Source organism: Oncorhynchus tshawytscha, linkage group LG19 (genome assembly GCF_018296145.1).
Source record: "Oncorhynchus tshawytscha isolate Ot180627B linkage group LG19, Otsh_v2.0, whole genome shotgun sequence".
In the NCBI taxonomy this organism is placed as follows: domain Eukaryota; kingdom Metazoa; phylum Chordata; class Actinopteri; order Salmoniformes; family Salmonidae; genus Oncorhynchus; species Oncorhynchus tshawytscha.
Genome location: NC_056447.1, coordinates 55,095,256 through 55,112,370, shown reverse-complemented (window position 1 = coordinate 55,112,370; position 17,115 = coordinate 55,095,256). Strand labels below are relative to the sequence as shown.

Here is a 17,115-nt window from a genome sequence, read left to right as displayed (position 1 = left end):
ATACGTGAATACATGACTACATGAATACATGACTACATGAATACGTGAATACATGACTACATGAATACGTGAATACGTGAATACATGAATATGTGAATACATGACTACATGAATACGTGAATACATGACTACATGAATACATGACTACGTGAATACGTGAATACATGACTACATGAATACGTGAATACATGACTACATGACTACATGAATACGTGAATACATGAATACATGACTACATGACTATGTGAATACATGACTACATGAATACATGACTACATGACTACGTGAATACGTGAATACATGACTACATGACTACATGAATATGTGAATACATGACTACATGAATACGTGAATACATGACTACATGACTACGTGAATACGTGAATACATGACTACATGAATACGTGAATACATGACTACGTGAATACATGAATACATGAATACATGACTACATGACTACGTGAATACGTGAATACATGACTACATGAATACATGACTACATGACTACGTGACTACGTGAATACGTGAATACATGACTACATGAATACATGACTACATGAATACGTGAATACATGACTACATGACTACATGAATACATGACTACATGACTACATGAATACATGACTACATGACTACATGAATACGTATTTGTATTTTGTCGTAGGTTCACCGGAGGAAAAATCCAAATTGATGTTCTCGATGCACGACGTTGACGGAGACGGTTTCTTATCAAAAGAGGAATTCTCCGGACTACTTCGGTAAGCGGCCCTTTCTTCATCCTTTCAGTCTATTGGGTCATCCTAAAAAAAAAAGCCTGGCTTTTGAAGGTACATTAACACACTCTCCGTAGATGTACGGCCACATCCCAGGCCGTTGGCTGCACACACAAAGCCAACATGAAAAGATAAGCGCCGTGCGACAGGTTCCTAACTACGTCCTAGGAACAGTGGGTTAACTGCCTGTTCAGGGGCAGAATGACAGATTTGTACCTTGTCAGCTCGGGGATTTGAACTTGCAACCTTTCGGTTACTAGTCCAACGCTCTAACCACTAGGCTCCCTGCCGCCCCTCCACTCTAACCACTAGGCTCCCTGCCGCCCCTCCACTCTAACCACTAGGCTCCCTGCCGCCCCTCCACTCTAACCACTAGGCTACCTGCCGCCCCTCCACTCTAACCACTAGGCTCCCTGTCGCCCCTCCACTCTAACCACTAGGCTCCCTGCCGCCCCTCCACTCTAACCACTAGGCTACCCTGCCGCCCTCCACTCTAACCACTAGGCTACCTGCCGCCCCTCCACTCTAACCACTAGGCTACCTGCCGCCCCTCCACTCTAACCACTAGACTACCTGCCGCCCCTCCACTCTAACCACTAGGATACCCTGCCGCCCCTCCACTATAACCACTAGGCTACCTGTCGCCCCTCCACTCTAACCACTAGGCTACCCTGTCGCCCTCCACTCTAACCACTAGACTACCTGCCGCCCCTCCACTCTAACCACTAGACTACCTGCCGCCCCTCCACTCTAACCACTAGGCTACCTGCCGCCCCTCCACTCTAACCACTAGGCTACCTGCCGCCCCTCCACTCTAACCACTAGGCTACCTGCCGCCCCTCCACTCTAACCACTAGACTACCTGCCGCCCCTCCACTCTAACCACTAGGCTACCTGCCGCCCCTCCACTCTAACCACTAGGCTACCTGCCGCCCCTCCACTCTAACCACTAGACTACCTGCCGCCCCTCCACTCTAACCACTAGACTACCTGCCGCCCCTCCACTCTAACCACTAGACTACCTGCCGCCCCTCCACTCTAACCACTAGGCTACCTGCCGCCCCTCCACTCTAACCACTAGACTACCTGCCGCCCTCTGTTCTGCAGGTCATTCATAGAGATCTCCAGCAGCCTCCTGTCTAAAGGCCAGGCTGAGGAGGCTATCCAAGCCATGCTACAGGCCGCGGGCTTCAACGACAAGGAGCAGATCACCTGGGAGGACTTCCACTTCTTGCTCCGGGACCACGAGAAGGAGCTGAAATTTGCCCAGCTCAACATTAAAGGTGACTATACAATAATATACTATATGCAACTTAGCAGAGGCTTTAATCCAGAGAGTTTTAGAGGACAGAGGGGGCGTCCATTCATCTATACGCGTGATTCTTGTGGGAATTGAACCCACCATCTTGGCATTGCTAGATCCACTCTTACCAACTGAGCAGTACAGGACCAAAGGCCTCCTCTGTCCTTGTCTCAGCACTTACCCATAATCCTCTGTATATCTAGGGATGGAGAAGGAGGGAGGAAACAGACTGAGTCGAAACCAACGTGTATCTTTCATCACCCCAGAGAGAAAAATGTAAGATAATAACACCAGGAAGTTAATACCCCAGAGAGGAACAGGTAAGATAACACCAGGGAGGTATTACCCCAGAGAGGAACAGGTAAGATAACACCAGGGAGGTATTACCCCAGAGAGGAACGGGTAAGATAACACCAGGGAGGTATTACCCCAGAGAGGAACGGGTAAGACAACACCAGGGAGGTATTACGGGTAAGACCCCAGATTACCCCAGGAGGAACGGGTAAGACAACACCAGGGAGGTATTACCCCAGAGAGGAACGGGTATGATAACACCAGGGAGGTATAACAGATAGGATACCGTTTAACCAACATGTTGATTGTCAGGCTCTTATCAGGGTCGTGGACATGCTAATGATTTTTTTATGACAGGATGATTGCTTTTTCCAAGTAATCTGTTATTATATTTTGTGACTCAATTACTTCACTCCTTGTCTGCAGGTATGATACCCGTCAGTTTATAAACACTGGGCTTGGTGGTCTAGTGGTCCTTATTTAAAATGGTCATGTCCTCTCTGTCCTAGCTCGCCCTTAGAAGAGGACACACAGTTCTCCAGCAGCCTGGGGAAAGACGGACAAGAGCTTCGTAGACGACAAGGGAAAAGGTAACTTTAGAGGACAGAGGGTGCGTTCATTCGTGTGTGTGTGATTCTTGTGGGAGTGTTGTGTTGAACACTGTGCGATGTTTAACAGTGAGAACCGCAGAATAGTGACCTTACTAAACGACTGAGTTGACTGGCCAATATTAGGTTGCTTTTTGTGTTAATATTTGACGTCTGGATTTGATTATTGTATTTTTAGCGGCTTTGGGATTAAAATGTACGGTTTTCAAAAACCTATTTTGTGAAGATGACCTGGCAAGAGTTCATTACAGGAACATTGTAATGTGTACATATACAATAGAACAGCGAAGGACAACCCTTCTAACCTCTAGACGCCTGTCCTCTGACATCCTCGTGGTCGGGTAACAGACGAGAGTTCATTTCACTAGTCAAGTGTCCGTGCCGTTAGTGGTCTTGGTGTATCTTATAACGTCTCTGTTCCGTGGCGCAGAAGGTTGACGTCGTGTCCAGAACCTCAGTGGGGTCAAAGCTGGGGTTTAACAATGACATCATAGCGATGTCAGACTTCTTGGTACGTGTGTTTCAGGGTGAAGATTTCCTCATGACTTCTTATGTCTGAGTAATGAAGTCATCGCTGGCCAACACCAATAGTGGTGATTGATATGTGCTAAATTACACACTATTCTCTACATAGTCATTTATTTTTTATTTTTTTAACTAGGAAAGTCATTATGGTGATATCATCTGTATGTATGCTAATTATGTATGCTGATTACGTCTACTGTCCTTCCTTAGCTCCTCTGTCCTTCCTTAGCTCTTCAGTCCTTCCTTAGCTCCTCTGTTCTTCCTTAGCTCCTCTGTCCTTCCTTAGCACCTCTGTGCTTCCTTAGCTCCTCTGTCCTTCCTTAGCTCCTCTGTTCTTCCTTAGCTCCTCTGTCCTTCCTTAGCACCTCTGTGCTTCCTTAGCTCCTCTGTCCTTCCTTAGCTCCTCTGACCTTCCTTAGCTCTTCCGTCCTTCCTTAGCTCCTCTGTCCTTCCTTAGCTCCTCTGTCCTTCCTTAGCTCCTCTGTCCTTCCTTAGTTCCTCTGTCCTTCCTTAGCTCTTCGGAGATTAAATCAATGTTTTCTTTTACTGTAGTACCTACATTTTCAGTTGACTTAATGACAAGTATCTCCTTCACTCACGTGACTGTATCTTCTTGATGGGGCCTAAGGGCCCTACAGAGCTGGGACTTCGCCCCCCACCACTTGGAACGAGCTGCAAAAGTACATGAAACCAGAGGAGCTCGTCTCCTTCAATGATTTTAAAGCTAGGGTTAAAAACTATGGTGGAAAATGATTCTGGGGGAGGTGGGGGGATGTCAGTGTGTAGACTCCTAGTTGAGACACTACTCCCAAAACCAATGTGCCTGTTCAATGTGTAAACCGGTGTTTTACACTGTAGTGTTTTATATTGTAGAGTTTTATATTGTAGAGTTTTATATTGTAGTGTTTGACATGTTGTCTGCTGCTTTTTCGTCCAGGTCTTATAGACCTTATAGTCTTTATATCTTATAAAATATATTAACATTAACAATGAGACTAAAAACTTGGGGAAATAAAGGTTGAAAAATAAAAAATAAAAAAATAAGTTCTACTTCAGGGAAGTGTGAGTGATAGCAGTAATTTGGGGTTTACCACGGTTACCTCAGGTTGTGTAAGAGACTTTGGTTGCTTGTGTGGATGACAGTATGTCTGGTATCTAGAGTTGTCCACCCAGTGATGCCACCTGCCTCTACTTACCTCCATTAGCAGATAACACAACACTTGAGGTTTGAGCTCTTCAAATATAGGGATTATGATGGTTTTACCATGCGGTAGAGTACTTAGTATTTACTGTGGGGGAATATCCTCTCTCTTCGGGAGAGAAAAAAAAAAATCAACAAGCATGGTAGATTCATTTACCTCGGTTGATCTAGAAACACAAACTATACATTTAGGCCGCTACACATGAACTCACATTATGTCACATTCTGACCATAGTTCTGTTATTTTATTCTTTGTTTTTAGTATGGTCAGGGTGTGAGTTGGGGTGGGCAGTCTATGTTTGTTTTTCTATGTTTAGGTTTCTGTGTTCGGCCTAGTATGGTTCTCAATCAGAGGCAGGTGTCGTTAGTTGTCTCTGATTGAGAATCATACTTAGGTAGCCTGGGTTTGTTTCCGTGTGAGTGTTTGGGCCACACGGTGTTTTGGGTTGAGGGTGTTTGTTTCCGTGTGAGTGTTTGGGCCACACGGTACTGTTTTGGGTTGTGGGTGTTTGTTTCCGTGTGAGTGTTTGGGCCACACGGTACTGTTTTGGGTTGTGGGTGTTTGTTTCCATTAGTGTTTGTTCCAGTGTATTGTTTTGGGTTGTGGGTGTTTGTTTCCGTGTGAGTGTTTGGGCCATCCGGTACTCCTTTTGGGTTGTGGGTGTTTGTTTCCGTGTGAGTGTTTGGGACACACGGTACTACATTTTGGGTTGTGGGTGTTTTTTCCGGTGAGTGTTTGGGAACTTATTTTTTGTTTTGTATATTTTAAAAGTTTATTATTTTTTACCAGTGTTCAGTTTTGAATAAATGATATCTGAATTATCAGGTTTATATGGACACTTAGCACGCTGCGTTTTGGTCGATCCTTCCTCCTCCTCAGATATCTGAATAGGAGGTTTAAATGATTACACGTGAACTCACGTTAACTCAGCACCGTGGAGTCACAACTATACATTTAATACAGTACAGATGGGATCTGTTACCAGAAAAAGTATTTTATTAACAAAAGGTAAACAAATACTTTTGATTTACAGAACTTATTTTTGTTGTTGCAGTTTTTTTTAAAAGTTCATATGATTTTTTACAGCTAATGTCCTGCAATTCCAGGTTCATATATATGCCATGAATTATACCAGGTTCATATGATATCTGACTTATACCAGGTTTATATGATATCTGAATTATACCAGGTTCATATGATATCTGAATTATACCAGGTTCATATGATATCTGACTTATACCAGGTTCATATGATATCTGAATTATACCAGGTTCATATGATATCTGACTTATACCAGGTTCATATGATATCTGACTTATACCAGGTTCATATGATATCTGAATTATACCAGGTTCATATGATATCTGACTTATACCAGGTTCATATGATATCTGACTTATACCAGGTTTATATGATATCTGACTTATACCAGGTTTATATGATATCTGAATTATACCAGGTTCATATGATATCTGAATTATACCAGGTTCACATGATATCTGAATTATACCAGGTTTATATGATATCTGAGTGAGAGGCACTAATACAAATCACACACCATATCTCAGACAGCACTGGGACGATTTTGACAAAGCTCGGGTGAATGATGCGTCTTGCCATAAAGATCCGTCATTATACAAAACAACACCGATTGGCCCAAGGCGGGAGCTATGGTAATGAACGGACGTCTGTTAGTCACACGATATCTCAATTGGCCCGGAGGAGAAGGGGGAGGAGGGAGGGGGGACGCTGCATTATTTGTTGGGGGATGACATGTTTACTGTTGCCTTGTTGTGAGATGTTTTTGGTTTTGATTTTATAGGATACAAATTAAATTGTCCAAATGTTTCAGGTCTTTCTTGAGACAGAGGTCTTTTGACTTCTGTGTAAAATCAAGGTCTGTGATAAAGACGTTTGCTGTTGAAACACGTTCAGCAATAAATGCCATTGAAGTGAATTATACTGCCGACCTGAACCTTCTTTAATAGTTTCAGTTTAATGAGTTATGTTGGGACAATAAAGTTGATAGGAATCCTAATGTTAATCTCCGTCTAACTACCTCTTATCCTCCTCCCAGATCGGGCCTCCAGAGTCCTAAAGTGTATGTACTCATCTCAGTCTAACTACCTCTTATCCTCCTCCCAGATCGGGCCTCCAGAGTCCTAAAGTGTATGTACTCATCTCAGTCTAACTACCTCTTATCCTCCTCCCAGATCGGGCCTCCAGAGTCCTAAAGTGTATGTACTCATCTCCGTCTAACTACCTCTTATCCTCCTCCCAGATCGGGCCTCCAGAGTCCTAAAGTGTATGTACTCATCTCAGTCTAACTACCTCTTATCCTCCTCCCAGATCGGGCCTCCAGAGTCCTAAAGTGTACGTGAAACCCAAGAAGGATCGCTCCGGCAGGAACGCCGTCCAGCAGAAGATCCAGCACTTCAAACGTTTCATAGAGAACTACCGTCGCCATATTGTCTGTTTCACCATCGTCTACGGCATCACAGCTGGAGTGGCGCTGGAGAGATGCTACTGTGAGATGTGTTGTTGTGTTGTTTTGTTGTTGTGTTGTTGTGAGTTGTGTTGTTGTGTTGTGAGTTGTGTTCTTGTCTTCCTCTCTTCTGTTCTCTCTCTCTGGTCTTCTGGAGAGATGCTACTGTGAGTTGTGTTGTTGTGTTGTGTTGTTGTGATGTGAGTTGTGATGTTGTGTTGTTGTGATGTTGTGAGTTGTGTTGTTGTGTTGTTGTGATGTTGTGAGTTGTGTTGTTGTGAGTTGTGTTGTTGTGTTGTGTTGTTGTGTTGTTGTGATGTTGTGAGTTGTGTTGTTGTGAGTTGTTGTTGTGAGTTGTGTTGTGTTGTTGTGAGTTGTTGTTGTAAGTTGTGTTGTTGTGTTGTTGTGAGTTGTTGTTGTGAGTTGTGTTGTTGTGTTCTTGTGTTGTTGTGTTCTTGTGTTCTTGTCTTCCTCTCTTCTCTTGTTCTCTCTCTCTGGTCTCCTGTTTTGGTAGTTAGCCGGGTACTTCGTGAACAACTGCTGGTGTAAAAAGGGCTTTTATAAAATACATTTTATTGATTGAATTTGACATAGCCTGGCTGGTCGAAAAACAAAGAGAAATGTTTGTGTTTGTCCTTTTTGAGCCACTGTAGCAACAACATAGCCAGAAACACTTCCTCAAAATAGTCTGTATAAATCGAAGATAACATACATTTTGACGGGGGTTTTTTAGCCGAGGAGGTCTTAGTCGCGCAATTTTACATCTAAGATGTTTTGGCAAAGTATTTCTCAAGTGAAGAAATATGCATGAAAAATATAATTATCTTGTTTCTTGACAACAAACGATACATTTTCCCCCCCACTCTTATTAGAGTGGTACTGTTTACCAATCACCGGCTACGGGGTGTAGGCTACAGAACTTCGACGTGCCAACCAAAAAATACATTTGTGTGAGCGAACACCAAAAACGTACAGTAAGCTGACGACGGTCACAAGAGACGGTTTTGTTGACACGACTGATTCACTTAAAGCTGCAATTATTTTTTTTTTCTGGGGCGACCCGACTAAAATTCACAGAAATGTGAATTATAGAGCTGTCATTCTCACATAAAGCAAGTCTAAGAAGGTATATCTGTTCCATGAGCTCTATTTCTATTACATCTTTTCATTTCACTTTTTCTACAGTATACTGACTTGTTTTGCCATATAAACTGAAACGAGGTCAACTATTTACATTTTTAGCAACCAGGAAATGGAGGAGAGATTTTTTAGCATAGTGCACTTTTTTAATTGGATATTCATAATTTAATTGAATATTCATGAAATGCAGACTCCATTGCCCTATAAAAAGGCATCTGAAAATAAAAGGTGTGGTTTAACCAGACACAGATTAAACCTAGTCCTGGACTAAAAAAAACATACATGATGGAGAAAGTGCTTTTTAATTAAGGACAAGGCATAATCTGCATCTGGGAAACCAGCCCATAGAATAAAAACCACTGGACTAACAGGAAAACAAACATCTTGCTGTGTTTTTAGACTATGGTTTGCAGGCAGACTCTTCGGGCGTGCCGGAGACGTCGGCGGTGGGCATAGTGGTGTCGCGTGGTTCGGCGGCGGCCATTTCCTTCCTGTACCCCTACATGTTGCTGACGGTGTGCCGTAACCTCATCACCTTGGGACGAGAGACCTTCCTCAACCGATACATCCCCTTCGACGCCGCTATAGACTTCCATCGCTTCATGGCCATGTCCGCCATCTTACTCACAGGTCAGAGGTCACAGGTCAGACTGACCTTAACCCTAACTCCTATCTCTAACCCTTCATGGTCATTTCCGCCATCTTACTCACAGGTGAGAGGTCACAGGTCAGACTGACCTTAACCCTAACTCCTATCTCTAACCTTTAATGGTCATGTCCGCCATCTTACTCACTGGTCAGAGGTCACAGGTCAGACTGACCTTAACCCTAACTCCTATCTCTAACCCTTCATGGTCATGTCCGCCATCTTACTCACAGGTCAGAGGTCACAGGTCAGACTGACCTTAACCCTAACTCCTATCTCTAACCCTTCATGGTCATTTCCGCCATCTTACTCACTGGTCAGAGGTCACAGGTCAGACTGACCTTAACCCTAACTCCTATCTCTAACCCTTCATGGTCATGTCCGCCATCTTACTCACAGGTCAGAGGTCACAGGTCAGACTGACCTTAACCCTAACTCCTAACAGAGATTCAACACTACATACTAGTACTCACTGTAACAGAGATTCAACACTAGATACTGGTACTCACTGTAACAGAGATTCAACACTACATACTGGTACTCACTGTAACAGAGATTCAACACTAGATACTGGTACTCACTGTAACAGAGATTCAACACTAGATACTGGTACTCACTGTAACAGAGATTCAACACTAGATACTGGTACTCACTGTAACAGAGATTCAACACTAGATACTGGTACTCACTGTAACAGAGATTCAACACTAGATACTGGTACTCACTGTAACAGAGATTCAACACTACATACTGGTACTCACTGTAACAGAGATTCAACACTAGATACTGGTACTCACTGTAACAGAGATTCAACACTAGATACTGGTACTCACTGTAACAGAGATTCAACACTAGATACTGGTACTCACTGTAACAGAGATTCAACACTAGATACTGGTACTCACTGTAACAGAGATTCAACACTAGATACTGGTACTCACTGTAACAGAGATTCAACACTAGATACTGGTACTCACTGTAACAGAGATTCAACACTAGATACTGGTACTCACTGTAACAGAGATTCAACACTACATACTGGTACTCACTGTAACAGAGATTCAACACTACATACTAGTACTCACTGTAACAGATTCAACACTACATACTGGTACTCACTGTAACAGAGATTCAACACTACATACTGGTACTCACTGTAACAGATTCAACACTATATACTGGTACTCACTGTAACAGATTCAACACTAGATACTGGTACTCACTGTAACAGAGATTCAACACTACATACTGGTACTCACTGTAACAGAGATTCAACACTAGATACTGGTACTCACTGTAACAGAGATTCAACACTAGATACTGGTACTCACTGTAACAGAGATTCAACACTAGATACTGGTACTCACTGTAACAGAGATTCAACACTAGATACTGGTACTCACTGTAACAGATTCAACACTAGATACTGGTACTCACTGTAACAGAGATTCAACACTAGATACTGGTACTCACTGTAACAGAGATTCAACACTAGATACTGGTACTCACTGTAACAGAGATTCAACACTAGATACTGGTACTCACTGTAACAGAGATTCAACACTAGATACTGGTACTCACTGTAACAGAGATTCAACACTAGATACTGGTACTCACTGTAACAGAGATTCAACACTAGATACTGGTACTCACTGTAACAGAGATTCAACACTACATACTGGTACTCACTGTAACAGAGATTCAACACTAGATACTGGTACTCACTGTAACAGATTCAACACTACATACTGGTACTCACTGTAACAGAGATTCAACACTAGATACTGGTACTCACTGTAACAGAGATTCAACACTAGATACTGGTACTCACTGTAACAGATTCAACACTAGATACTGGTACTCACTGTAACAGAGATTCAACACTACATACTGGTACTCACTGTAACAGAGATTCAACACTAGATACTGGTACTCACTGTAACAGAGATTCAACACTAGATACTGGTACTCACTGTAACAGAGATTCAACACTAGAGACTGGTACTCACTGTAACAGAGATTCAACACTAGAGACTGGTACTCACTGTAACAGAGATTCAACACTAGAGACTGGTACTCACTGTAACAGAGATTCAACACTAGAGACTGGTACTCACTGTAACAGAGATTCAACACTAGAGACTGGTACTCACTGTAACAGAGATTCAACACTAGATACTGGTACTCACTGTAACAGAGATTCAACACTAGATACTGGTACTCACTGTAACAGAGATTCAACACTAGATACTGGTACTCACTGTAACAGAGATTCAACACTAGATACTGGTACTCACTGTAACAGAGATTCAACACTACATACTGGTACTCACTGTAACAGAGATTCAACACTAGATACTGGTACTCACTGTAACAGAGATTCAACACTAGATACTGGTACTCACTGTAACAGAGATTCAACACTAGATACTGGTACTCACTGTAACAGAGATTCAACACTAGATACTGGTACTCACTGTAACAGAGATTCAACACTAGATACTGGTACTCACTGTAACAGAGATTCAACACTAGATACTGGTACTCACTGTAACAGAGATTCAACACTAGATACTGGTACTCACTGTAACAGAGATTCAACACTAGATACTGGTACTCACTGTAACAGAGATTCAACACTAGATACTGGTACTCACTGTAACAGAGATTCAACACTACATACTGGTACTACATTTATCAATACTAGTTCTACAGATCACCATGTGGGACTGTGGCACAATCGCACATGGTGTTTACAGGTCATGTTGTGTGTTCCTTCCAACCCCTTTCCCTCCCTTCCTCCTCTCCCCTGCAGTCACCCACTGTCTGGGTCACGTGGTGAACATCTACGTGTTCTCAGTCAGTGACCTCAGCATCCTGGCCTGTCTGTTCCCCAGGGTCCTAGCCAACAACGGGTAATGACATCAGCATCATTTCACCATACGATACTCCTGGTAGCTGTCTATGTTCATCTGGAGATATATCACCCTTAAAAGGTCTTCTCTTGTATCTGGTTTACTATGTGTTGACTGTTGACTATGTGTTGACTGTTTACCATGTGTTGACTGTTGACTATGTGTTGACTAAAATCAAATCAAATCAAATTTTATTTGTCACATACACATGGTTAGCAGATGTTAATGCGAGTGTAGCGAAATGCTTGTGCTTCTAGTTCCGACATTGCAGTAATAACGAACAAGTAATCTAACTAACAATTCCAAAAAAACTACTGTCTTATACACAGTGTAAGGGGATAAAGAATATGTACATAAGGATATATGAATGAGTGATGGTACAGAGCAGCATAGGCAAGATACAGTAGATGATATCGAGTACAGTATATACATATGAGATGAGTATGTAAACCAAGTGGCATAGTTAAAGTGGCTAGTGATACATGTATTACATAAGGATGCAGTCGATGATATAGAGTACAGTATCAACGTATGCATATGAGATGAATAATGTAGGGTAAGTAACATTATATAAGGTAGCATTGTTTAAAGTGGCTAGTGATATATTTACATCATTTCCCATCAATTCCCATTATTAAAGTGGCTGGAGTAGAGTCAGTGTCATTGACAGTGTGTTGGCAGTAGCCACTCAATGTTAGTGGTGGCTGTTTAACAGTCTGATGGCCTTGAGATAGAAGCTGTTTTTCAGTCTCTCGGTCCCAGCTTTGATGCACCTGTACTGACCTCGCCTTCTGGATGACAGCGGGGTGAACAGGCAGTGGCTCGGGTGGTTGATGTCCTTGATGATCTTTATGGCCTTCCTGTGACATCGGGTGGTGTAGGTGTCCTGGAGGGCAGGTAGTTTGCCCCCGGTGATGCGTTGTGCAGACCTCACTACCCTCTGGAGAGCCTTACGGTTGAGGGCGGTGCATTTGCCGTACCAGGCGGTGATACAGCCCGCCAGGATGCTCTCGATTGTGCATCTGTAGAAGTTTGTGAGTGCTTTTGGTGACAAGCCGAATTTCTTCAGCCTCCTGAGGTTGAAGAGGCGCTGCTGCGCCTTCCTCACGATGCTGTCTGTGTGAGTGGACCAATTCAGTTTGTCTGTGATGTGTATGCCGAGGAACTTAACTTGCTACCTATGTGTTGACTATGTGTTGACTATGTGTTGACTGTGTGTTGACTGTGTGTTGACTGTGTGTTGACTGTGTGTTGACTATGTGTTGACTGTTTACCATGTGTTGACTATGTGTTGACTGTTTACCATGTGTTTACCATGTGTTGACTATGTGTTGACTATGTGTTGACTATGTGTTGACTATGTGTTGACTGTTTACCATGTGTTGACTATGTGTTGACTATGTGTTGACTGTTTACCATGTGTTGACTATGTGTTGACTGTTTACCATGTGTTGACTATGTGTTGACTATGTGTTGACTGTTTACCATGTGTTGACTATGTGTTGACTATGTGTTGACTGTTTACCATGTGTTGACTATGTGTTGACTATGTGTTGACTATGTGTTGACTGTTTACCATGTGTTGACTATGTGTTGACTGTTTACCATGTGTTGACTATGTGTTGACTATGTGTTGACTGTTTACCATGTGTTGACTATGTGTTGACTGTTTACCATGTGTTGACTATGTGTTGACTATGTGTTGACTGTTTACCATGTGTTGACTATGTGTTGACTATGTGTTGACTGTTTACCATGTGTTTACCATGTGTTGACTATGTGTTGACTATGTGTTGACTGTTTACCATGTGTTGACTATGTGTTGACTATGTGTTGACTGTTTACCATGTGTTGACTATGTGTTGACTGTTTACCATGTGTTGACTATGTGTTGACTATGTGTTGACTGTTTACCATGTGTTGACTATGTGTTGACTGTTTACCATGTGTTGACTATGTGTTGACTATGTGTTGACTGTTTACCATGTGTTTACCATGTGTTGACTATGTGTTGACTATGTGTTGACTATGTGTTGACTATGTGTTGACTATGTGTTGACTGTTTACCATGTGTTGACTATGTGTTGACTATGTGTTGACTGTTTACCATGTGTTGACTGTGTTGACTATGTGTTGACTGTTTGCAGGTCTGAGATGCCGATGAGATGGTCGTGGTGGTTCTTTCAGACAGTTCCAGGTAGGACAGAATACAAACCATTCCCAACGGTCAAGACTGTATGATGTCATAATTATGTCATTTCACCCACTGAAAGAAAAAGAGCTACTTGATGTAATTTCTGAAGATCACAGTAGCTCAGTAATTCCACGTTCTCTCTCTCTCTTCTACCCCTACTCCCACCCTCTCTCTCTCTCTCTCTCTTCTACTCCCACCCACTCTCTCTCTCTCTCTCTCTTCTCTCCCACCCACTCTCTCTCTCTCTCTCGCTCTCTCTGTCTCTCTTCTACCCCTACTCCCACCTTCTCTCTCTCTCTGTCTCTCTTCTACCCCTACTCCCACCCACTCTCTCTCTCGCTCTCTCTCTCTCTGTCTCTCTTCTACCCCTACTCCCACCCTCTCTCTCTCTCTCTCTCTCTCTCTCTGTCTCTCTTCTACCCCTACTCCCACCCTCTCTCTCTCTCTCTCTCTCTCTCTCTCTCTCTCTCTCTCTCTCTCTCTCTCTCTCTCTCTCTCTCTCTCTCTCTCTCTGTCTTTCTTCTACCCCTACTCTCTCTCTCTCTCTCTCTCTCTCTGTCTTTCTTCTACCCCTACTCCCACCCCCTCTCTCTCTCTCTCTCTCTCTGTCTTTCTTCTACCCCTACTCCCACCCTCTCTCTCTCTCTCTCTGTCTTTCTTCTACCCCTACTCCCACCCTCTCTCTCTCTCTCTGTCTTTCTTCTACCCCTACTCCCACCTCTCTCTCTCTCTCTCTGTCTTTCTTCTACCCCTACTCCCACCCTCTCTCTCTCTCTCTCTGTCTTTCTTCTACCCCTACTCCCACCCTCTCTCTCTCTCTCTCTGTCTTTCTTCTACCCCTACTCCCACCCTCTCTCTCTCTCTCTCTGTCTTTCTTCTACCCCTACTCCCACCCTCTCTCTCTCTCTCTCTGTCTTTCTTCTACCCCTACTCCCACCCTCTCTCTCTCTCTCTGTCTCTCTTCTACCCCTACTCCCACCCTCTCTCTCTCTCTCTGTCTCTCTTCTACCCCTACTCCCACCCTCTCTCTCTCTCTCTCTGTCTTTCTTCTACCCCTACTCCCACTCTCTCTCTCTCTCTCTGTCTTTCTTCTACCCCTACTCCCACCTCTCTCTCTCTCTCTCTGTCTTTCTTCTACCCCTCCCTCCCTCTCTCTCTCTCTCTCTCTGTCTTTCTTCTACCCCTACTCCCTCCTCTCTCTCTCTCTCTGTCTCTCTTCTACCCCTACTCCCACCCTCTCTCTGTCTCTCTTCTACCCCTACTCCCACCCTCTCTCTCTCTCTCTGTCTCTCTTCTACCCCTACTCCCACCCTCTCTCTCTCTCTCTCTCTGTCTCTCTTCTACCCCTACTCCCACTCTCTCTCTCTCTCTCTCTCTGTCTCTCTTCTACCCCTACCCCCTCTCTCTCTCTCTCTCTCTCTCTCTGTCTTTCTTCTACCCCTACTCCCACCTCTCTCTCTCTCTCTCTGTCTTTCTTCTACCCCTACTCCCACCCCCTCTCTCTCTCTCTCTCTCTCTCTGTCTCTCTTCTACCCCTACTCCCACCTCTCTCTCTCTCTCTCTCTGTCTCTCTTCTACCCCTACTCCCACCCTCTCTCTCTCTCTCTCTCTGTCTTTCTTCTACCCCTACTCCCACCCTCTCTCTCTCTCTGTCTCTCTTCTACCCCTACTCCCACCCTCTCTCTCTCTCTGTCTCTCTTCTACCCCTACTCCCACCCTCTCTCTCTCTCTCTCTCTGTCTTTCTTCTACCCCTACTCCCACCCTCTCTCTCTCTCTCTCTCTGTCTTTCTTCTACCCCTACTCCCACCCTCTCTCTCTCTCTCTCTCTGTCTTTCTTCTACCCCTACTCCCACCCTCTCTCTCTCTCTCTCTGTCTCTCTTCTACCCCTACTCCCACCCCTCTCTCTCTCTGTCTCTCTTCTACCCCTACTCCCACCCTCTCTCTCTCTGTCTCTCTTCTACCCCTACTCCCACCCTCTCTCTCTCTCTCTGTCTCTCTCTCTCTCTCCTACCCCTACTCTCTCTCTCTCTCTCTAACGTTACTCCAGGAATGACGGGCGTCCTGCTTCTGTTCATCTTTGCGTTTATGTACGTCTTCGCCTCACACTACTTCCGACGAATCAGCTTCCAGGGATTCTGGCTCACACACTACCTCTATGTGGTTATCTACATCCTGGTGAGCACACTACCTCTATGTGGTTATCTACATCCTGGTGAGCACACTACCTCTATGTGGTTATCTACATCCTGGTGAGCACACTACCTCTATGTGGTTATCTACATCCTGGTGAGCACACTACCTCTATGTGGTTATCTACATCCCGGTGAGCACACTACCTCTATGTGGTTATCTACATCCCGGTGAGCACACTACCTCTATGTGGTTATCTACATCCCGGTGAGCACACTACCTCTATGTGGTTATCTACATCCCGGTGAGCACACTACCTCTATGTGGTTATCTACATCCCGGTGAGCACACTACCTCTATGTGGTTATCTACATCCCGGTGAGCACACTACCTCTATGTGGTTATCTACATCCCGGTGAGCACACTACCTCTATGTGGTTATCTACATCCTGGTGAGCACACTACCTCTATGTGGTTATCTACATCCTGGTGAGCACACTACCTCTATGTGGTTATCTACATCCTGGTGAGCACACTACCGAACAAAAAATATAAACGCAACATGTAAAGTGTTGGTCTCATGTTTCCTGAAATAAAATATCCCAGAAATGTTCCAAACGCACAAAAAAAATCGTATTTCTCTAAAATGTTGTGAACAAATTTGTTTACATCCCTGTTAGTGAGCATTTCTCATTTGCCAAGATAATCCATCCATCTGACAGGTGTGACATATCAAGAAGCTGATTAAACAGCATGATCATTACACAGGTGCACCTTTTGCTGGGGACAATAAAAGGACACTCTAAAATGTGCAGTTTTGTAAAACAACACAATGCCTCAAGTTTTGAGGGAGAGTGAAATTGGCATGCTGACTGTAGGAATGTCTACCAGAGCTGTT

The 17,115-nt window shown here is 43.8% G+C and overlaps 1 protein-coding gene across 1 annotated transcript in view; it reads left to right on the top strand.

Moving 5' to 3' along the window:
• The window catches only part of LOC112219061 (dual oxidase 2), a 56,169-nt gene that overhangs the window by 14,294 nt on the left and 24,760 nt on the right, over nt 1-17,115 (top strand). The window contains 9 exon segments of the mRNA XM_042301188.1: nt 665-758; nt 1,881-2,056; nt 2,280-2,352; nt 2,880-2,960; nt 7,055-7,233; nt 8,730-8,960; nt 11,792-11,891; nt 14,039-14,088; nt 16,135-16,262. Coding sequence (XP_042157122.1) covers nt 665-758; nt 1,881-2,056; nt 2,280-2,352; nt 2,880-2,960; nt 7,055-7,233; nt 8,730-8,960; nt 11,792-11,891; nt 14,039-14,088; nt 16,135-16,262 — 1,112 coding nt within the window.